Below are 23,726 nucleotides of genomic sequence, written 5' to 3'. Positions count from 1 at the left end.
TAGTTGAACCATAAAGATGAACGAGAGTCCAGTCTTGATAACAGGTTCATTTGCATTTTCCGTTATTATGAATGTTAATATTCAGTGATTAAAGAAGCATCCAGTTCTCATTCAACTGTATCCTGAATGGCACTATGTAGAACAAAGGAAAAGGAAACATGCTATTTCTGAACTTGATGCCAGCCACCCTGTTCTCTTTTGTCTGGCTTGATTATGTTAAAATCTCAGTTAATGCTGTTGACAAGTATGTACACTTACAGTTGCCAGTCAGGCTTCAACTTTCACAAAAGAACTGCTGGAGAAGTTCTGGCCCCGAGATGGCTGCTGGGATAAAAGGCACCTTTGACTAAAAAACACCACCTCTCCCCTCTGTGTGGTGTGACCTAAAATGCAGCCACGCAGCCACCAGAAGGTGACTCTGAATGCAAAGATAGAAGGAGAAAATTGGAGGGTTCATGGTTGCCAGGACAAGGTTACATAAAGTTGGCCATACAATTACGATCATGCTGGTAAATCAATATGTGTTACCATGGAGAGATGGCTAGAAGAGGAAAAACAGATGGTGGTGGTTGTGGTGGAGACAAAGACATAAGATCCCCAAATCTCCTCCCATGTAAAGGTTATACAAAATTTGGCAATTCAGGGAAGAATGTCATGTGTATAGCATGAAGACTTCCCTTACCATTTTATCACATTAATGCAGAATTATGCCATTAAAGTCATCATATTATTTGTCTCTTTATTTCCCGTGCAGCCCAAGCCAAAAAAATAAACTCCACCACTTGACCTGTCAAACCATTGCCCTTATTTCATTCAACTCATGTAAATACCCATTTTATTTACTACGTCTATCATGATTTAAAGCAAGATTGCCCACTGAATATTTTCATTGCAAAAAAAGTTTCCTTTCTTTCTCTGAAGAGAATATTATTTGACAAATATTTATCATAAGCCACTAGCGCAAACACTGCTATATTCTTTGTATGTATGTTACCTGATAAAAACACAAGCTGACCCAGGCCCTGGATTATTAAAGCCTTATATCTCATGCCACAATTTTGCTTTTGAATATTTACATAATGAGAATAAATCTGCAATATATTTTTTTCTGCTTAACACACAGTTTGATCCATGAGTTTCTAAAAACCCATAACTTAATAATGAAAAATCAGATCTTAATCACTATTATAAAAGAAGAATTCTACTTTTATTTGTTCTAATGTATAGTATGAAACAGTAACATCTCTTGCTGGAGAACTAGATGAGTGCAATTTTCCTCTTTGTCTCAAAACATAAAGATGACCTATGTCAGTAATGTCCTAATAAAATATATCAGTGGAATTTTGTTCCCTTGAAATAAGACATTTTTCTTTATCATTCCATAAGAGGAACATGTAATAGAGGCAGTATAATACTTGAGATCAGAAACATCTTTGAAGACATATTTCTGGCAATAGGGTAGAATAATTTTCCTGAATACCACTGATATTAGAAACAACTGTAAATGTCAGATTTTTTTAAGAGTTTATTTATTTATTTGTCAGAGAGAGAGAAAGAGAGTGCACAAGCAGGCAGAGTGGTAGGCAGAGGCAAAGAGAGAAGCAGGTTCCCTACCAAGCAAGGAGCCTGATGAGGGACTCGATCCCAGGACTCCGAGATCATGACCTGAGCCAAAGGCAGTGGCTTAACCGACTGAGCCACCCAGGTGTCCCTAAATGTCAGACTTTAAAATTTTTAATTCCATCAACGAACTAACAAGAAACTAAGTTTTTCTAAACCCGATCTTCAGTTTCCAAGACTCAAAGAAAGAACAGTGAAAAAGAGATAACTCTCAAAGGACCACTGAGGCTAGGAATTTAATAGAAGAACCATTTCATAGACCTGAACCCCAAACAGCCAAAGCTTCAAAGTGAAGGTGAGTACTAGACTCAAGCCCCCTAACCCACCTACCAAAAAATAAATAAAATTGTCTGCCTCCAATCCTGGTACAACATGGAAAAAAATAAAATTTTCTACTGAATGTTCATAAAATAGATTAGTCTCCACATGGATTTGTAAGCAAAATTCACACCACTTGGGTGATCCAGAAAATCTATAAGCAAAGAATTTAAATTCAAGTAGTAGTAGGCTATTAGTGTCTCAAGTCACCTGGCAAATACAAGTGAAAATCCAAAAGCAAATAAAAATCCTTTTGGAGGTTATCTACTTTCAGAACAAATAACAAAATTTCCCCCAGGTGAAGTTCCAAGGAAGTAGACTCAAAATCAACAATTCAGAATATACAGAGAACCAATCACCATACCTGTAAAGCAACAGAAAAAGCAAACTGAATTAAATAAGCTGAATTTAGCCCACAAACATATCAGAGGTAGAATATGAAATAAGTACAAATAAATATACTCAAAGTAATAAAAGAGGTTTGATGTAAGGAAAGAGCAAAAAGAATCATATACAATTAACAGAAATTTAAAAATGTAATATTAATTTTTAAAAACTCAATAAGTTTAAAAAATTCAAAATAATGGGGGAAATGATGAATGGGAAAATATTTTTGAGGATATTATACAGAATGCATAGAAAAAAAAAAAAACAAGAGTTAGGAAATGAAGAAGATGAAGAAAGAGTAAGATGTAATGAGTTCTATGTGCCTGTATGGAGTTCTGGTAGGAAAAAAAGAGAAACAGAAAAAGACAAATGTTAAGTATTTGAAGAAAACTTTAGTTGAGAAGTTTTCAGAACTGATGAAAAACACCATTCTGCAGATGCTGGAAAACCAAAAATTACCAAGAAAGAAAAATTAAAAGACATCAAAACAAAGATACATTATAATCAATCACCAAACTTCAAGAACATAGATTTTGAAATTTGTTGGTGGAGCAGGAAGGAGATATTGTGTTCAGAGAAAAAATAATTAGCTCACTTCTTACTACCACAACTATGATCAGCACATTTTTTTTAATGGACAGAAAGTGAAATATACTTAATTGGCATTGTTTTTAAATATTTGAATGAAATAAATACACTTTCAACTAAAAAAAGAATAGAAGGAGTTTACCACCAAGATATCCTCATTTAACAAATATGAAAATATATTTTGCAGAAAAAAATATTTTCCCAGAGAGAAAGTCTTAGAGACAAGAATAATTGATGAAGAGGAAGATGTTATATATGTGTAAAAATCAGATACAAACACTGACTGAATAAAATAAAAATAATAATGTCAAAAGAGAAAACTATATATAAAAGTTGTTATTTGGAGAATTATATTGTTCTAAGGTCATTCTATTGTTTAGAAAGAAAAGAAAGATAATGGTTAACTATAGACATTGATAACTATGTATGTATATGCTAAGAAGTCTGGTGTAATTGTTTAAAGAAATAAAGTCCATGCACTTGAAACTAATAAGAGGAGAAAATAGAAAGGGGGAAAATGATCATTCCAAAATAAAGGTAGAAAAAGAAGCCTAGAAATGGCAAGAAAAATAAATACAAAACCAGGATAATAAAAGGGATACAAACATAGCATTAATCACACTAAATATAAATGGACAAAATGCTTGACTTAAAAGACAAGGATTCTTAGGTTGAATTGAAATTAAAAGTCCAGTTTTATACTTATGTCATTTATTTGATGTGAGTTCTTTATTGATAACATACAGATGAGTCATATTTCTTAATCCACGTTGTCAATTTCTGTCTTCTGATTGATATATTTAGACCATTTAAATTTAATGTGATTCTTGATATATTAGGATTGAAATTCTAACATTTTATTTTGTATTTTGTTTCTCACTTTTTTTTCATTTCTCTTTTCTTTTCCTGACTTCATGTGCATTTGTTGGACATTTTTCAGAATGCAATTTTGATTTTTTTATAGCGTCACTTAACATATCTCTATGTAGAGCTTTTTTTAGTTGATTCTCTTGGAGTGACGTAATTTACCTCAGTCTATTGGTGTCATCATTTTACCAGTTCAGGTAAAATATAAAACCCTGGGACTTTGTTTTTCTTTTCTCTTTACCCTACCCCTTTAATAATATAATTATTTTAGATATTTCTTCCATGTATATTTGGAACCACAACCATATTATAAATTTTGCTTCAGTCAACAAATATACTTCAGAAAGTTCAAGAGAAGAAGGAAAGCCTACTGTATTTGCTGGTATTTCTGCTTATTGTGTTCTTTCTTCTTTCTTCTCTTTGTGTTCTTTCTTCTTTCCTGACATTTCATGATTATTTCTTTGATCATTTTCTTTCTGTTTAGAGAGATTCTTTTAGCCAATTTTTTAGGGTAAGTCTGCTGATGACAGATTTTCTTGATTCTTCTTTATCTGAGAATGTTTTGATTTCCATAAAATCCTGAAGGATATTGTTGCTGGGTATGAAATTTTCAGTTTACAGTTTCTTTCAGTATTTGAAAAATATTGTGCTCCTTTGTTCTGGTTTCCATAGTTTCTGGTGTTCGGTGAGTTAAAATTATTTTCCCCTGTAATTTAAGTGTTGTTTTACTCTGGGTGCTGTCAGGATAGTTTACCTACCTGTCTTTAGTTTTCAGAAGTTTAATCATGATGCATCTTGTCATGTATTTCTTTGGATTTATTCTGATAGAGGTTCACTCCATTTGTTCAATCTCTAGGTTTATTTCTCTTGCTAGTTTTGGGAAGTTTTCATCCATTACTTCATCAGATGTTTTTTCAGTCTCACCCTTTTTGTCTTCTCCATTTGGAAGTCCAGTGAGAGAAATGTTAAATATTTTGTTATAGTTTCATAGGCCCTTGCCTCTCTAGTCATTTCTTTTTTCAATTTGTTTTCTCTATGGTTTTCAAATTGAGTAATTTTTGTTGTTCTAGCTTCCATTCTATTGCTTCTTTCCTCTGTCCCCTCCTTTCTGTTGTTGACCCATCCACTGAGCTTTTTATTTTACTTATTATATTTTGAGTCCTGAAATTTCCATTTTGTTCTTTAGATCTCCTTGGTTGAGGATTTCTATTTTTTGCTGAGGCTTTCTAATTTTTTATTTGTTTCAAGTATTCTTATAATTCCTTATTGAATAATTTTTGTCATGGCTGCTTTAAAATCTTTGTCAGATAATTTTCACATCTGTCTGTTCTTGGTGTTGACATCTATTATCTGTCTTTTTCTAGTAAGGTTGGGATCTTCTTAATTCCTGGTACAGTGACTTTAAAACCTGGACAACTTTATGTTATGTTATGAGACTCTGGATCTTATTTAAACCTTCCATTTTAACTGTGTTTTTTTGTTTGTTTGTTTGTTTGTTTTGTTTGTTTGTTTGTTTGTTTTTGGTGACACTGCTCTAACAAGAGAAGAGGGTGCAGTAGGCTTCAAGTAGAGTGGAAATACAGATTTCATTTTCAGACTCCTCTGATACCTCTTTACTGCTAGGTGTGAATGGGAATTTCATCTCCACCGGCACCCTGGTGAGAAGAGCCTCATTACCTCTGGGCATGGGTGAAAACATGAACTCTCCACTAGTTTTCAAAGGGAGAGATGCCTATTCACTGTCAGGTAGGAGTGGAAGTTCTAGCTCCCCATATGGTCACCATAGTCACTCCAGGGTGGAGAGCACCCATTATTGGCTGGCAGGGATGAAAATCTCAACTCTCTATTTGGACTTCTCTGACACCATCCTTACCTTATTATATTTTCACTAGGGCAGAATTATAGGCTCCCCACTCAGCCTTCTTGGCTGTGTGAGTGGCTCACTGTGGGAGTGGCTGCACTTTTTTTGGTGGTGTTTGACTGCAGTGGAGTGGTTATTGCCTTAAAGTTTTCTCTCTTGCTGAGCTAGCACGGCCCTTTTCCTAATCCCTGGACTAGAGAGAACAAGTTTTGAAGGACGTTTTTATCTGCACCCACTGACATTTCTGAGTTACCAGTTTTATAATACCAAGTCTGGAGTATAGGGAGCAAAAAGAAAACCGAGGGAAATCACCATCTACCTCATCATTCCTCAGGCTGCTAACTGCTCTACCTTCTTCTGTCTTTCAGAGTCCTATATTTGTTTAAAATGTGATGTGTGAGTTTTGTAGATGTACTTAGAAGAATGATGCAGAAAAGTAAGCCTCCTCCATCTTCCTGCAGGAGAAAATCTTACCTGTTTTTTAAAATTACTTCCTAGAAATTATTGAATTTATTCTTACAACCTTGTTACCACAAATCAGAAAATAAATTTATGAAGCAGGCATGAATGAGAAGATGTCTGTAAACTTTATAAACTGTATACATATTTTTAATATATATATTTGGCTTATATTTAAGCCATAAATGAATTAATGTAAATCTTCAGGGAAAGGCAATACTCTGGTGTAAAAATTCTGAACTCTGGTGCCTGACTGAGCTAGGTTCTCATGTTGATTCTTGAGTGTATTATTTGCCCTTTAAATCTGTGTAAAATGAAAGCAAAAATGCCCTCTTCATAGGCTATACTATAGGTGTATGACACAAAATGTAATATCTTATCACACAATAGGTGATAGGCAAATATTAGCTCCCTCTTCTTCCCCTAACTTTATCAGAAATAGTAGATTTTTAAAAAACAATAGTCCTTCTTTTATATTAAAATGTAAAGCTCTTTGAGACATAGGTCAAAGGATCACAAATATGTTCTGTACTATTAACATGTGAAGGCTAAGTGTGGAACACTCATTATATTAACTGTATATAAATTGTGGGGAAAAGCATTATCCCCACACAGAACTTTACAAATATAGATCCTCAGTAGAAGCAAGGAAATGAGTTGGGCTGAGATAAAAGCTCAAGATGTTGAAAGTCGATCTCTGTATGATCGGCATAACTGCACCAGAGCTCATAAGATTAACACTAACTCAACCTCTGTCACTAACAGGGGGCCCAGAAGACAGATCATAGGATAGGTTCTGTTGTATTTCATCTGTTTGTACACTCACAGTCTAAAACACTGGGTGCTAAGAGACTGATCAAGTTTCACTGATCCTTTGAGAAACACCTTAATCTCCAAAAAATATGAGTGTGGTTAAATCAGTTTGTCCCCTGAAACCTTGAAGATGAAAGACACCTGTATCAAGTTAATGAAGACCATCTCAGCAAATTAGGTCACAGCTATTGGGCAGTGATAGCTGTGAAGAAGAAAATACAGTGCCAGTTTACATCAGAAATACCTCAAACATTGTCTGAGGTTTCCACTAGTTCTACCAGCAAGACCATGTTCCACCATCAGTGGTTTGCAGCCCCTACCAGCTCCCTTCCCAGAATATGGACAGCAACAAGATACTCAAGGAGCTGCTACCTAGTGCATTCAGGACAGCAAGAGAAAGACTAAGAGAACCATAGTAAGAAAAAGAAGTGGTTGATGACATTAACCTACTTTAACACCATCAACACTTTATTGCTTAAATGTTAATTGTTCACTCTAATCAAATAAGAATAGCTTCTCTATAACATTGATGCTTTGATATGTTCAGGATTTGTTTGTTTGTTTGTTTGTTTGTTTGTTTTTCCTGTATCATTTTCTAAAGAAGAAACATTTAATTTCACTCCTAAATGAAAAAATCTACTTCTTGCTGAAAATGTATACTTTAAAGGAATTCTTTAAAGGCCTTCTTGCATGTGGTCTTTGCTACAAATAAAAATGTGAAAAAGCCCTTAAAGAAACTTTTGGCCCATGACCCTCTCTTCTGTCTTCTCATGCTGGGTTGCCATTTAAGTAAAACCTCCATGGGAGTCTTAAATACCACGGCAGGCATGTTCCCGCCAGCTGTTTGTGGGATTGTATAGGTCACCCAGCCTAGGGGGTTCAACTTTAGTGTTCTTGGATCCATTATGGCTCCACTGGAGGGTTGAAATTCAATCTTCAATCACTGTTCTGTAACAAATTGACACTTTGGGCTTTTGCTAAAATAGTTGCCTTATTCCTGGCTTGAGCTATTCATGGACCGGAACTGCATTTCTTAAGGTCGGCTTCTGCCTGGCTAAGGAGGAGTTAGGCTGTGGGATAATTTCTGGAGGGGGAAGGATGCTTAGAAGCCGAATCAAATGATGAAATCACACTGTCTGGAGGTCAAGGGACATCCTTGAAGAAACACTAACAGATTATTCCCTTCTGCCTAATTTTTGTGGAATTCTTACACAGAGTATTATTGATTTCCTGTGAAAGAAGGAGAGAGAGTATCCCCCCCCCTAGTTTCTTCCCGGCGTGGGTTTGTCTTGCATCTGTATCAGTGTCTGCAGTGCTAGAAAACAAGTGTGAAAACCACTGTCTGGATAAAGACTTATTGGTAAAGGGGCATCTGGGTGGCCAGTTAAGCATCTGCCTTTGGCTCAGGTCATAATCTCGGAGTCCTAGGATCGAGCCCCGCATCAGGCTTCCTGCTAAGTGGAGAGTCTGCTTCTTCCTCTCCCTCTGTGATCTCTCTTGCTCTCACTCTCCCTCAGATAAATAAATAAAAATCTTTTTTTAAAAAGAGAATCTATGGGGGCGCTTAGGTGGCTCAGTGGGTTAAAGCCTCTGCCTTCTGCTTGGGTCATGATTCCAGGGTCCTGGGATCGAGCCCTGCATTGGGCTCTCTGCTCAGCGGGAAGCCTGCTTCCTCCTCTCCCTCAGCCTGCTTCTTTGCCTGTGAAAGATCTCTGTCAAATAAATAAATTCTTAAAAAAAAAAAAAAAAGAACCTATTGGTAAATGTAAGAATTCTTTTAAAATGTTTGCTGCCAAAGCATTTTAAAAGTTTACTTAATTATAAGAAGCTCGTTTCTTATATTTAAACCTTGGAGCTTGAAATTTTATATATTTAGTAAAGCTAACTGAGTTGATGTAAGACAAGTGGTGTTTAAAATAGTCTCTAAGAGTAGGTAACCCAGAAGGTATTTTTAGTAGGCTTTAGGTTTCCTTAGAGCATGTTTTTTGCCCAGTTCTTACTATTGTTTCAGGTATTCAAATTATATTTGACTTAACCTAAATTGACTTTTTATGCACATATTGACAGAGAGGAGGGGTCTCCATACCTGTATTAAGTTCAGTGGCAAAGTTCCTTGCCTTGACATAGTATCAAGGTGAGCCATCTACCAATGGACTGCCCACACTAGTTTATAATCCATCTTTGAAAAAAAAAAAAAAAAAGAAAAGAAAAGAAAAGAAAGGATAAGGAAAGCCCACAGATGAAATATGTAACTGACGCTGTAGGATTTGTAAGGAATTCAAACACATAACCTTCAAAACTAATTTTCCTCCTTATTTTCAATGATTTTAACAGTATGCACCCAGCAAGTCATCTTTGGTCAGTACAAAGATGTAAGCCAAGTTGGCCTGGGTTATCCTTCCCCCTCACATATGAATGGCCTTTAAATTCTCATTCTTGAATATTTACACACTGTCTCTGTTCTGATTTCCCTTGTGTTACTCAGTTCAGGGTTCAGTTCAGTGTTCCATTGTCTTTCATGTGAAAACTGTAATACCTTCCACCATGTGCCCTACCTTCAATGCAAGTCTTTCCCCATTACCTCCTTCTTCCCATTACAAAATGAGATTAAGGGGCGCCTGGGTGGCTCAGTGGGTTAAAGCCTCTGCCTTCGGCTCAGGTCATGATCCCAGGATCCTTGGCTTGAGTCCCACATCGGGCTCTCAGCTCAGCAGGGAGCCTGCTTCCTCCTCTCTCTCTGCCTGACCCTGCCTACTTGTGATCTCTGTCAAATAAATAAATAAAATCTTTTAAAAAAATAAAAAAATAAAAAATAAATAAACAAAATCAGATTAAAACACTTCTAAACCTCTGACAGAGGGGTTTTCTACGGTATAATACTATTTATGAAACTCTTATGCATGAGATAAAACCTTTAATGGCTTCTGAACAAGGTAAATCACAAACTCTGTAGCTAGGCACACCTTGCTTGTCATTTTCCCTGATGAGGCATGTGTGCTATACCAGTGTTTAGCAGACTACAGCTCTGGACCAACTGGTAGGTTGGAAATCAATTTAGTTGGTCTAGACTTGCACTGCTAATGAGATACAATAGAATAGAACAGACTATGGCATGCATAAGATTAAACATTGCTTCTTGATTGTTTGGTTTCAGTATGTATGCTGTCTATGTAAAATGTATTTCATAGTGTGGATTAAGGTGAAAGGCACACACACACAGTATGAGAGGGGAAGAGAGAGTTGGAGAGAGAGAGGGAGATGGTGGGAGAAATCTTTCTCTCAAGTAATCCATGTTTGTTGAATAAAAAGTTTTTAGAAAAACTTGAATAGCAATAATGTTTAAACCACGAAGATCCTACCATTCAGTTACAGTTTAGACAGGTAGATTTAATGCTGTATGTTTCTATACATAGATTTACCTGGATAGCAACACAAGGATTTAATACACTTAGTAAGGTCTCAAAATATGTTATTGAATGTCTAGATATGTTTCTCGTTATCAAGTAGAATGTCATTATATGTACACATGATTTTGTCCTACATAATATATTATGATTAGTTTTTTAAAAAAATCAATACCTGATCTACATTATTTTGTATGGATATGTAGTGGTTCACTTTGTCTATATACACTTTTAATATCTCATAATATTGGACACTTAGTTTTCTAACCCCTTCATTATGAACACCACTTTTGTGAATATCCTTACATGAGCAAATATGTATGTGTGTATATATATATACACACACATATATATATTATATACACATATGTGTGTATACATCTGCACCAGGCACCGATTTAAGTATCTCATATATATATATATGTATATATGTATAAATGTATAAACATATATATGTATATGTTATATACATATACATATAAACATATATATATGTTCTATATATATAAACTCATTCTCATAAATTCATAATCTCAAATATATGTTATATATATATATATATATAAGCTCATTCAGTCTACAAAAGCACATGATGAGATAGATTCTATCATTTTACAGATGAGGCGCCATGACACAGAATTTAAGTGTATTGCCCAAGATCACATGTTAATAAGTGACAGTCAGGATTTAAAACTAGCCAGTCTGTTTCAAGAGTCCATGTATCTAACACTGTGCAGTGATCCTTCGACTTGTCTAATTAAGATAAATTCCTGAAAGTAGACTTAAATTTAGTGGAACTAAAATCGACATTTTATGGCACTTTGTAATGTTCTTCTGTACCTTTTGCTTTACTTGTTCTGTAATTAATTTAACAAATTGTTTAATTATTTAATTGATGGCTTTAATTAATTGCTCTTTAATTGTGCTTTTATTGTATTTCATTGTTATTTGTTGATTTAATTGCCCCCACTCTTCTTCGCATGAAAAATTTTGATCATTCTTTGGGAACCATGCTCAATAGCCACCTTTTCTGTAAGGGTGTCTTAAACATGCTGGTCATGCCAGGCAGAGGTTAAAACACTTTTCTCTGTGCTCCTATAGCTCTTTGAACTCTGCTGTACCACAGTGTATATATTTTATTATAATTATTTGATCTATGTCTTTCTTTGCCACCAGAGTATGAACTAGTTTCTCCAGTCCCAGAATTCTGCCATTCATCCTTATACCCTGCCTATGTCCTAGCTCTTGTGAAGTGGTACACGCTGAACAAATGAATGAATTTACACAAAAGAAAAAATAATTGGTTAGGATCAAAAAACTGAATCTCAAAAGAAATCACTGATGACATTCTAATGATTGGATGAAAAGTACATTTGAAACTATTTTATGCTTGTCTCTGCAATCTTTCCCTATTACCTGGATTAATCATTTCATATATGATCTGGTATCATGGGGTTTTTGTAATGCCTGCCATTCAAAGCGTACTCTGGACTCTAGAGAAAACAACTACCACAAGGGCTCTCTCAATTAATTCTTCTTGAAAAAGTCAGAGTATCTTGAATTTGGTTAGTAGAGTGACTTGAAAATACAAACTGCTACATAAGTACTGAGTGTTGTTATTGATCATTAAGTATCCCATAGCCCAAGTAATTTTCCTTATTGACATGAAAGTGTTTTTATCTAGGCAAAGATTAAGGGCTTATTCATAATTTTTATTTCAAATGGGATAGTACTGAGATATTATACGATATGTATCCTAGTATATGTACTGGAAATATTTATGCCTTCCTTTCCATTATCCCTTGTTGGTAGAGCTTTATAGCTACTCCTGTGGACTTAAAACTCTATTTAGTTACATCAAAATCCTAATACCTACATCGCAAGTCTTGAATTTTAATACTACTTCAATGAGTTTTTCTGAAAAGAAGCCTTCCTCTGGGTGCAAGAAGGTTTGCGAGAAGTCTAGTAAAGTAAGTTTGAGGAACAACTTAGACAGTGACACCTGGCATTAAGGAACATACATCCCCTAGCATTCATGGTTCCACCACATTGAGCTACATAAATACTAATGGCTATTTCAAAATCAAGCAGCAGGAAAAGGAGGTGATACATTAAACATGATTTGACTTTATTCATTTCCCTAAATGATTGGTTTCTGGATTCAATGGAATAATCTTTGCCATCTACCCCTACCAAAGATAATACAAAACCATGCAGAAATTGTGAAGCCTTTAACATTATTTCTGTCTTTACTGGATAAACCAAATCACAAGCAGGCCAGACCGTATCTAGAATTCTTGGATCACCAAAATTCGGGTACCTCCTAAGGCTTGGTTAGTCTACAAACACATCAAAACTTCTCTGGAATAGCACCTGCTTTAGCGTATTGGTAAATCTCCAAGTTGTTAGAACTCTTTGTGACATGGGTCTGTGAAACCAACTCATGCTATAAATGCTATTGATCCTTTTTTTAGAGCCATGAAGAAATATTCACAAAGTGTAGCTTGAAAGATAAGACCATAATTTGGCCTTGGACAGGTCTGTGAGCATACGAGTTGGGCACTATCACCTCCCAGCTTGAAAAGTCCTCTGGGAGTTGAGTAGCCATGAGATTTTTAAGCAAAGGAAACCAGGATGATGGTGGTGGAGCAAAGGGCTACATCGATTTCCTGGACAAAAAGGAACCTACTCTAGTTACTCAAAACTTACTTGAAATGGCCTGATACCAATTTAGCTAATAGGAAAGTTAATTAGAGCTTTTAAATTCCCCCTTTAAGGAAAGATTTGATCCTTCATGACTATAAAATACTGACTGCATGAATCCCTAGGCAAGAGGTTAAACAGACGAGTATATCAGTCATACAATATGCTTTAATTTCACAGTCTTTTATGAAACTATGGTTTGGTCAAATACTTTCTTATGATTCTGCCCACATGAAAAACCCTGTTTTGATCTTTTTTATTGAGTCTGCCTCCAGTGAGCAAGGTAAAAGGCCAAGGGGTATGGGAGCAAACGCCAGCTCACGTTTCTTACTGGGAAGTAGATTCTCCAAGGGTACTCGCTCCTTAAGAATGAGCATTCTAACCCAGCTTTTGTTTGGGCAGAAGCTTATTGTGTAGACCCAGCCTAGGTAAATGCCCAGGGAAATGTTTGGTCACCTAAAATTTTTATAGCTCTTTAATTAAGTATAAATTAATTTTCACAATTATTCATAATTATGAGCAATTAAGCAAAATACCATGTGAATCATTAAACATAATATATGGATCAATAAGAAAGTTCCTGTGGAACGCTTGGGTGGCTCAGTCGGTTAAACCACTGCCTTTGGCTCGGGTCACAATCCCAGGGTCCTGGGATCAAGTCCGATATCAGGCTCCTCGCTCAGCAGGGAGCCTGCTTCTCTCTCTGTCTCTGTCTGCCACTCTGCCTGCTTGTGTGCGTGCTCTCTCTGTCTCTCTCTGACAATTAAATCAATAAATAAAATCTTTAAAAAAAATAAGAAAGTTACTGTATTTTAAAGGTGCCCCTATTTGTGTGGGCATAAAATAAGGAAGCAGAAATATTTCTTGATATTGGTATGTGTGGTTAATGTGGGTTGCAGTTAATGATTCATAGATTTAAAGGGAATATTCCTACCTTGAAGCCTGGTGAAAGGAAATGCCTAAACCTACAAAAAAAATTTTAGAGCACAACTCCATTCCTGTTGCCATACATACAGAATAGTAAGCCTTTCCCAACTTTTGTTGAACATACTTTATATAGTCAAATCACACATTCATTTTGTTTCATAACCATAATGAAAACTTCCAAACTTCTTAGAATTTGATTCTGAAAGCTGTAATCCACTAAGCGACATTTACATTATAATGAGTATGGACTACTTTTCATGTAGCCCCAAGTATGAGCTAGGGTTACATTTCTCTCCTATAGTTCCAATGGTCCTATCCCTCCACCACTCAAGGAGAATGTCTGAATGGCTTCTCCATATTTACATTCAAAATAACTGCCCATTCTAATTTGCTGTCTGTCTTTAACCGTGCTTTCCTTACCTCACTGATCTGGTCCTCTTTCTTCCCTCCCTCCCTTCCTTTTTTCCCTCCATCCTGCTTCTCCTTCCTCTGATTAAGATTCTGATTGTATTTGCTTTTTATCTTATTAGGGAAAGAAACATATCCTATTACATCATATTCTTATAGCTTCTGGAGTTTTACTTTCTTTACAGTTCACTTAGAAAGGATTTCATTGTTCTTTAGCTCACTGCTTCATGTTTTACACTGGTGACTGGTTGGTGTTTTGCTTTCTCTGGAGTGTCCTTTAAATTTTCCTGATTTCTCTACTTTGTTGATATCTCAAAATCGTCAAATGTCTCAGTCATTCTCTTCTTTGCTGTGGCATCTCTGCTGGTACTGTCTTTGAACCCATCCATGCTTCTGTGCTCATCGGGGCTGGATGACTTCTGTTCATGCTGCGTTGTATATTTGATCATTTCCTTTCATTACCTTTCTGGATCAGAACTACTGTTTTCTAGGTGCTATATTCAGTGGTGTACAGGTAACGTTTAACATTCTTATAACAAACAAAACCCTGCTTTTTAGCATTTCCCAATGTCCATACTGTACATATTTCCATAATGGTTGATGTCAAGTTCCCAACTTGAGGTCATTGACCATGGATTTGAGAATAGATGCACCCAGTGTGCACTTCCGGGCGTGCTCTGTTGATGAGAACCATTTTGACAGAGATATTTCTAAAATAAATTCATCCTCTCTGAGTTAACAAAGCAACCTGGATCTCATTTAACTTCATTTAGTGGCTCTGGGTCATTATTATTAATGTCAAGCTCTAAGGCAATAAGTGGTGTCTCTAGAGATTATGACATTTAGAGAGAAGATCTTTGCCTATAAGCTAAATGACAAAATAACTTAACATGGAAATTAGATCAAATAATCAAGTAAAAAAAATGCAATGGTGGTTTGTTTACTTTGGATGGACTTTTTGTTGTTAGTTGACTTTTTTAAATACAGCAGAGTTGACTCTTGAACAACAGGAGGGTTAGGAACACCAACCCCTCTCACAGTTGAAAATCCAAATATAACTCTCGACTCCCCCACAATTTAACTGCCAATAGCCTACTGTTGACTGGAAGGCTTACAATAATGAAAACAGTCAATTAACACATATTTTGTATATTTTGCATATTATATATTGTATTCTTATAATGTAAGCTAGAGAAAAGAAAATGTTACTAAGAAAATCGTAAAAGAAAATACACTTACAGTGCCATCCTGTACTTATAAAAAAATTCTCATCTAAGAACCCGTGCAGTTCAAACCCGTGTTGTTCAGGGTCAACTACAGAAACCTACTCTTCTTGGCTCTAATAGTCGTTAAAGCTGCCTTTCTTTTAATTCTCGATATGATCCCCGCCCTGTTTAGACTTGTTCTGACCTTTCAGTTGTGCTCTTATTTCAAGCCACCTGAATCCATTTTTAAGTAAGTTATCAGAGAACAAACTTAATAGATATACTGTCTTCAAGAAAGAAAGCAAATTTTCTAATAAGTGGTGTTAATTCAGCTTCTCTTTCATTATGTGTGTTTTCTTTAATATCATAAAAGAGAATGCTGTCCATGCATCTTCTGACAGAAAAGAAAATGGATTTTTCTCTGTTTGAAAAGTTCACTTTAAAGGTTTTTGTGATGCGCGACAGCTTTAAAATAGGGTTGCTTTTCAGAATAAATTGCCTGCAGCTGCTCTTCAGGCTTTCTTTTTTATCTGAGCACATCCATCCTGTTTGGACATAAAAAACTGCATATTTACATCGCTGATGGGCCAATAAATAAAATGCTACATTTTTAGGGGAAGGTTCCAGGGAACTAATTAGAGTCACGAACAGACAAACGGGATTGAAAACATGGTGCTGCTTCATACCTTCCTCTGATTATTTCGCGTTTTAGCCATTTCTGTGCATCCTCTCATTTGTGTGAGCAGGGGATGGTGACAGATCACTTGATGATCAGGAAATGCCCATGAAATGAATGTGGTTCTGGTGTGGTTGTCTTTAGGCATTTGCTCATTTCTCTTCTCCTCCACAGCTTGCTGAAGGTGAATTTTAACCAAGGTAAATTCAGCTTTCTGGATGGAGGACATTTCTTTATGTCCATGGAAATTAAAGCTATTCAGGCATACACCTGCCACCTAACTAGAAAAATACCTAGGGTACCATTTTCATTTCAAACCTGCAGTTTCTAGTGCCATCAACATAGCTATTTGTTGGACCATTTTATTAGAATTACTATTTTATCAAAGTAAATTTAGAAAAATGCCTGAAAGGTATAAAATTAGTGTCCAAATACAGCAGGTGGAACTATAAAATTTTTAGATATCCAATACAATAAATATTATTTTAATAGGATAATGATATTTTTGACATTCACTGAACTATATGAAATTCTTCTGTTTCATCAATCATACACAAATTATTTAAGTGTAAGTTTTAATACAGTGTATAATTGATTAAAATGTAATTGTATATAATGCAAATGTAATAAACTGTGGCATGTCTACAATTGTAATGGTCCCGTAATTTTTAATTCTCGATTCAAAATGGATTTTGCCTAATCTAGGATGAATTCTCATATATGATCTCAATAAAATATGATCCAAAAGAATTATTTAACTTAGTTTTACATGGGAGTTATGAGTCCAGAACTAAATAAATCACTAAGCTTCATTATGAAAAAGTGGTTAGTCATTATCATCCATGATGGACTAATGAAAGCAAAGAAACCAAATACATTTGGTAATCTATATTTCTTACAAGAAGGCAGGGATGAGTGGGAGATTTGGGTTTTATTTTGTTTTTTTGTTTGCTTGTTTTCCAAAATCATACCACTTCTAGCATTCAAGCCTGTAGTTATTGTTCCAAGTGTGCTATATTAAGCCAATCATTTTATTAAAAAAAAAAAACGATGAACTAGGTGGGCGCCTGTGTGGCTCAGTCAATTAACATTTGCCTTCATCAGGACCCTGGGATCAAGTCACATCAGGCTCCTTGCTCAGTATGAAGTCTGTTGTCCCTCCCCCGCTGCCCTCCCCCCTTCTTCTGGGTGCCCGCACTCTCTCTCTCTCTCTCTCAAATAAATAAATAAATAAATAAAATCTTTTGAGAAATTATGAACTCAGGGTGTCTTGGTGTTTCAGTTAGTTAAGTGGCTGCCTTTGGCTCAAGTCATGATCTAAGAGCCTGGGATTGAGTCCCACGTCTGGATCCCTCAAGATCCCTCTTGAGTGAGAGAAGCAGAAGAAGAGTCTGCTTCTCCCTCTGCTCTCCCCCTCCCGCACGAGCACACCTGAACTCTCTCTCTCTCTCTCTCAAATTAAAAAATATATATATATTTTTTAAATGGATGAACTTATATCATAGAATATGATACTCTAAAATATCTTTCTGAATTTTCTACTGAGAAAATGATTTAAGGAGCATATGTCAAGTTCTCTGGATAGGTTTAAAATCTCTTTGTACTTTATAACCTCAAAGTTATCTTAGCATATTTTCTGAGAGAAGTTGCATAAAATAGTACATGAAATGGGTGTCACAACTCTAGTGATGATGATGTCCATGAGTGTGATTGAAATTGACTAGGCAGCTTTCTCTAGGCATGAAATAAATATTAAAATGGTGTGACAATGCTTGGATTAGATGCTAATGGACTTTCTTTTTTTTATTTCAGCTCTCAGCCTTGGAGAGGCAAATTTTTGACTTCCTTGGCTTCCAGTGGGCACCAATTCTTGGAAATTTTCTACATATAATAGTCGTCATATTGGGTTTGTTTGGAACTATTCAGTACAGACCTCGATATATTGTGGTGGTAAGTTTTATTTTTATCCTGTATCTTGCAATAAGTGCTACAAAACTACTAAATGGACGTTAATGAAATATCGTTAAGTTATTCCCTTGGATATGATGTGGCATTGTTGTTCAAGCCTTTAGGTATTGAATTCTGTTTGGAGATGCTAATCTGTGGGAAAATGACTCAGTGAATGCTTACAGTGAGATCAAAGCAACATGAGTGTGAACACGAGACACATAGATCAAGACAGCATGTAACAGTGAATTCAAGTTTCATGAGGAAAATCAAAACAAGGTTTGGATAGAGTAGGAGGTCTGGCTGTGGTGCAGATGTCATGATGAGACATAAATGTACGTTAACTACCATTTCCATGATGTATGTCACTAAAAAGCAAACCTTCATAACCATAACTATTTACGGATAACAGTAATATAACTTAATTTTAAATGATTTAGGGCATTACAAATGCTTGTACTGAAGGTTATTTAGTACTCATCCCTAATGTATTTCATACTTTATATCATTGAACTTGTCTCCATTTTGTTAAGATAAATTTGAAATGTTAATTCCATACTCTAACTACACCAAACATGGTCAGCACACTCTCCATTGCAGGACAGTTTAATGACATGTATACTGTGTTCCACAATTAAATGGGAGTTATTCACAGTAATTTGTTTTCTAAAAAGAAGGCAGTGTTTTAGGCTACATGTGTAAAGTTCTGAGAATTAAGCCTATATAAGTGATTGTAACTAAGAATAACATACCTAAAATACTTATTAAGCCTAAATATATATACCATGTTCAGAAGAATTAGTATTTTCTTGCAATGCGGTGACATTGCCTCACTAGAATAAAACCCTAGACTTAAACATATGCCCTCTTTCAATTTCGATTTAATCCAGGCACAACTATGGAAAGAATAAAGCCATGCATTTTTCTGTGAATACGTTAGTTCTCTATTTCGAATCTCCAACTGGTTTTTTGTATCTTTCCCCACATCACTGAAGTGACCCACAGCGACTCTGAACTCAAATTGGCTGCCCGGGTGTTAAGAGAGTTTGGTATCACCCAGCCAGCTGCGGGGACTGAACAATTTCTGCCTTACTCTTCTTCTCAGAAAGCCAGCCTCTGCTAAGGCATGTATAATCTGCTAGAACGGTTTCTCATGCACTTGGATTTGTAGCATAAAACACTTCAAAATGCGTAATAGCAAACTATCATACTGGATTCTGTTTTCTAGTTTGTTACTGTAAACACAGCACTTTTACTCACCGCAGACTTTATATTTTATGATTTTGGTGTTCCGCGGAAGCCCCAAATGCCAGGGAGCTGGAAAGCCAGTTACCTCTCTGTAATGAAGCTGTTGGCGCACATTAGGGCCATTACCTGGTCCTGTTGGTAGTACTCTCCACATACTAGCTCCACGCACTCTCACACAGCTACTGTTGAGGCTTCTGCCTTTTCTTTCCGGGAACTGGACTTCTTGCCTGCTTTCAGCCTTCCTACCTTCCAGTATGCCCTTTGCATTTTCCCTAAATCATGGGCTTAAAACACTTCACTAGCTCTTAGCAAGATAAATCTAAGAATATCCTTGGCTGACCTGACCGAGCATGGATCTCACAGGTAGTCCGTTCTCTCTCCCTCCTTTCCTTCCTCGCCCCTTCCTACCCTCCCTTTAAAAAAAAAAAAAAAAAAAAAAAAAAATTATTTACTTAAGTTAACTTTACATCCTATATGGGGCTCAAACTCATGACCCCGGGATCAAGTTGCACGCTCTTCCGACTAAGCCAGCCAGGTGCATCTACCTCCCTTCTTTATTAACTTTCTTCCTCCTTTTCTTCATTAACGTATTCATTCAAATACTATTTATCAAGTTTCTGCCATGTGTTTGGCATTGTGTTAAGTGTGGGCTATGCTGGTGATCAAATACAGACCCGGGGTCTCAGGAGGTGATGAAAAGATTGTGAAAGGGCCATGAGAAGGGTGGCAGGGCTGAGAGTTTGTACACTTCCACGTCCTGCGTCCTGCTTCTACCCGCTTCTCCAGCCTCTCGCCCTTATAGCCCTGCGGTCCTCCAGGGACTGGAGCACACTTCCTTCGTTCTACGCAAGGATTGTTTGGGTTGATCAGTAGTTAATCACTCTTGTCCTATGTCTTGAGCATGTTTTATAATTGGTTCACACTTATGTCCTCCCACTAGGCAGTGTTCTTTGAGAACATGGAACGTACTGGATGCTCAGTAAATACTCGTTTATTGTTTTCCCCATGTAGTTGTTTATCCATTCAGAGTTCATTCATGATAGAACTGGTGTCACTTCGTTCTCTGGTGTCTTTTCTTTTCTTCCCCCTCTCCCTTTTCCCTCTTGGGCATAAGAGGAGGAGGATTTAGATCTTTAAGTGTCTTCAGTAAAAATCTATTAGAAAAACTATCCATGGTTTTACTCATGTTGAATTTCTCTTTTAATGTGGATGCCAATCAGATTTCTACCTTTTGTTTGTTTGTTTGCTATCTTACTTAAGAACGTATCCCAGGACAGAACATATCCCAGAAAGCAATGAGTTGGTGGGAAAGCCCTCCACACCAAAGATGCTGTTGGATTTAATTCTCACAAATACCCATGGGTATGTGTCAGCATTCCTAATTTTACAGACAAGGAAATGTTAAGTGACCAACCTCAGGAGGCCAGGTAGTTAAGTGGCAGAACTGGATGTGTACTGTCAGGTTCTTGAAGTTGATTTATCATGATTATTATATTACATTTAGCCACCAGATTCCAGATGATATGGTAGCATCATGGTATAAATTTTGATATTGAAAAGGATCCTGCCCTGCCACCTCAGCTGATCACAGAATGTTGTCACCTGTATGGGATTCCAGATTGCCTCTTGTTCTAACATGGGTATAAATTGTCCATTTGGGAGAAATGGTTGAAGAATCCTTAATCCACAAGCATGGGAAATCTGTTCACAAAGTGTCCCTTTTATGGGAAGATCAAGTTGTTATTGGGAGGATGGCTAGGCCATGTTACCTTCTTCACACCACGGGCAGCTCATTCCTGAGTTGTTTCCATGAATGCTTTGGTTTGAATCTACCACTGGTGGCCAGGGATTAACTCTAGTATGAAAAAGTCAGAAAACAAATATGGCATATGCCATGTTAATCAAGAGGTGCCTCGGGAAGCACCAGCTTTTCAGTGGCAATGAGAGGAGTCTTGGATCAGAAGAAATTCATACTGAAGTTTCACTGAGCAGGGAGAGAGCTTTTTGATTGAAGGAGATTTTCTCTCCAATTCACCTGCAGTATTCTTAGTATCAGCGTCCTTTGTTGGCTGAAACCATCATCCGTTAAACGTAATCCATTTCCAAATTAAGAGTCGTTTTGGAGCACTGAAATTCATATGGTAAGTTACTGCCATTTCTGACAACAAACAGGGTTTACCACAGCTGAATTTAAAGAATTAATCACCTTTATGAAAATGGCTATGGTAAAGGACCACTCAGAACAACCTCTACAGTGTCTATTGGCAAACTTCTGACTTCTTAGCATGGAAAATCAAAGCTCATAAAAACTGCTCCTTTGCTTACCTCTTCTGCCCTCCCCACTTCCCTACCTCATAGCAGCTATTGTGTTTTCTAAAGACCACATGCTGTTTCCTTGCCTCCTCTGTTTGCATACACTGTACTTTGGGCCTGGAATGCCCTATTCTCCTTGCCCTCTTGGAAAACTCTTATTGCTTCCACTGAATGGTCACCTCTTAGGAGCCTTGCCGAGCACCCCACTCCAGGGTAACATCCACTCCCGTGGATCCTGGTGACACCTTCCACACTAGCTCTCTGCACAGCAGTAACCCTCGCTTCTCTCCTGTCTCGCTCCATTCACCCGTGTCCTGCTGGCAGGCTCACTGCTCCTACCTGTTGCTGTATTCTAGGTCTCTCCTGGTATGCATGGGGCTTTAAAAATACTTATACTTGAATAAACAAGGAATAAATGAATTAAAGTCTATTGGATGAGATTACGTTATAGAATGGACTGGACAGTGATTTCTTATCTCAGAACATACCTACAAGAGTTCAATTAGAGAAACTGGCCTTACTGTCTTTTTTATCTCAATTTGAGCTCAACTGAGGATTTACATGATATGTGATATGTGCTGCTCTGCCTTCACCTACCATTAGCTGACTTACTATTCTTTTTTTTTTTTTTAAAGCAATAGAGTGTTGTGGACTCCTGCCACTGTATTTGAGGAGGTCCTATAGCAAAGACTATTAGAAAAATGCAGCCAATCACAAAACAAAAGAATAGTAATTCCACTCTGGATAGTATCACTATCCAGTTAGCACTGGATATCTGTATCACTACAGATAAGATGCAGTTTGTTATTGTTATATTTACTTTTAGAACACCAAAACAACTTTGTCATATGGTACTTTTTACTGATTGAAATTTATTTTAGCATAGGTGCAAGGTATGAGATATCTATCTATCCATCTACCTATCTACATAGATGTCTATTTAGTGAATACCAAGGTCAGTTGTAGGGTTTGAATACATCTTTGGTGTTTCTTTCACTATAGACAAAATGAAGCAGAAAACATAAAGTACTGTTCTGGAAACAACTGTTTCTTCCTGTCTGTTTATTCCTATATCAAATATTTTAAAATCTTACATAGACATCCCAAAATGAGATTCTACCTTAGGATTATTTAAATCTGTTATTTCATGGGCAGTAATTGAATTAGGCAGTTTTAAATTAATTTAAATGCAAAAGCATTAGCTAATTAAATTATTTTTGTATAAATACCAACTTTGGAAATTAATTCAAAACTGCTTTTAAAAAATTAGAAAGAAAGCCAAATTAATTTGCTAGGTCCACAGTTTAGTTATTGGCACTTTTATGCAGAAAGCTCAGGTGCAAACAAGAACTTGTGTAATTTGAATTGTTATGGGGAAAATTCCCTGCTATGTCATCATAAACCTCCTTCCTGAGCTACTACTCAGCATGACAGTTAAGGAGAGACGAATCATGAGAGACTGTGGACTCTGAGAAACAAACCGAGGGTTTTACAGGGTTGGAGGTAGGGGGTTGGGTGAGCCTGGTGGTGGGTATTAAGGAGGGCACGAATTGCATGGAGCACTGGGTGTGGTGCATGAACAATGAATCTTGGAACACTGAAAAAATAAAATTAAAAAAGTGTCCATTTTCCATTTATTGGTCCTATATTATATCCCCTCCACCAAATATTGGGTGTGAAGTCTTGGGACATTAATTTACTTTATTTGTCCCATAATTAACCTCATATGTAAAAACCTGATTCAGATTGTCTTTAAGAATTATATTATGTAATGTATGTGACTTGCTTAACATAACCGAACACAAAGTGCTTGGTAAATGACTGAACTGTTCAATATATCTTTTTTTGCTTTCACTCTGCTTTTGGAGCAATTAAAATGAAGGGGACAGCACATTACTCTCAAGTTCTTCTGGAAATGAATACTAAAATCCAGAAACTGTTAGAACAATGAGTGAGCAAGAAACCTACTTTTTAAAATCCCA

At 36.5% G+C, this 23,726-nt stretch overlaps 1 protein-coding gene across 2 annotated transcripts in view; it reads left to right on the top strand.

Annotated features, from left to right (window-relative positions):
• The window catches only part of NKAIN3 (sodium/potassium transporting ATPase interacting 3), a 610,689-nt gene that overhangs the window by 318,767 nt on the left and 268,196 nt on the right, over positions 1-23,726 (top strand). For both annotated transcript variants that reach the window (XM_013046102.2, XM_045075743.1), the window contains exon 2: positions 18,049-18,186. In XM_013046102.2, the coding sequence (XP_012901556.1) occupies positions 18,049-18,186 (138 nt within the window). The remainder of the gene's footprint in view (positions 1-18,048; positions 18,187-23,726) is intronic.

Source organism: Mustela putorius, unplaced genomic scaffold (assembly GCF_011764305.1).
Source record: "Mustela putorius furo isolate JIRA1106 unplaced genomic scaffold, ASM1176430v1.1 tig00000151_pilon_pilon_pilon, whole genome shotgun sequence".
Lineage (NCBI taxonomy): Eukaryota > Metazoa > Chordata > Mammalia > Carnivora > Mustelidae > Mustela > Mustela putorius.
This window is presented reverse-complemented; position numbering and strand designations above follow the sequence as displayed.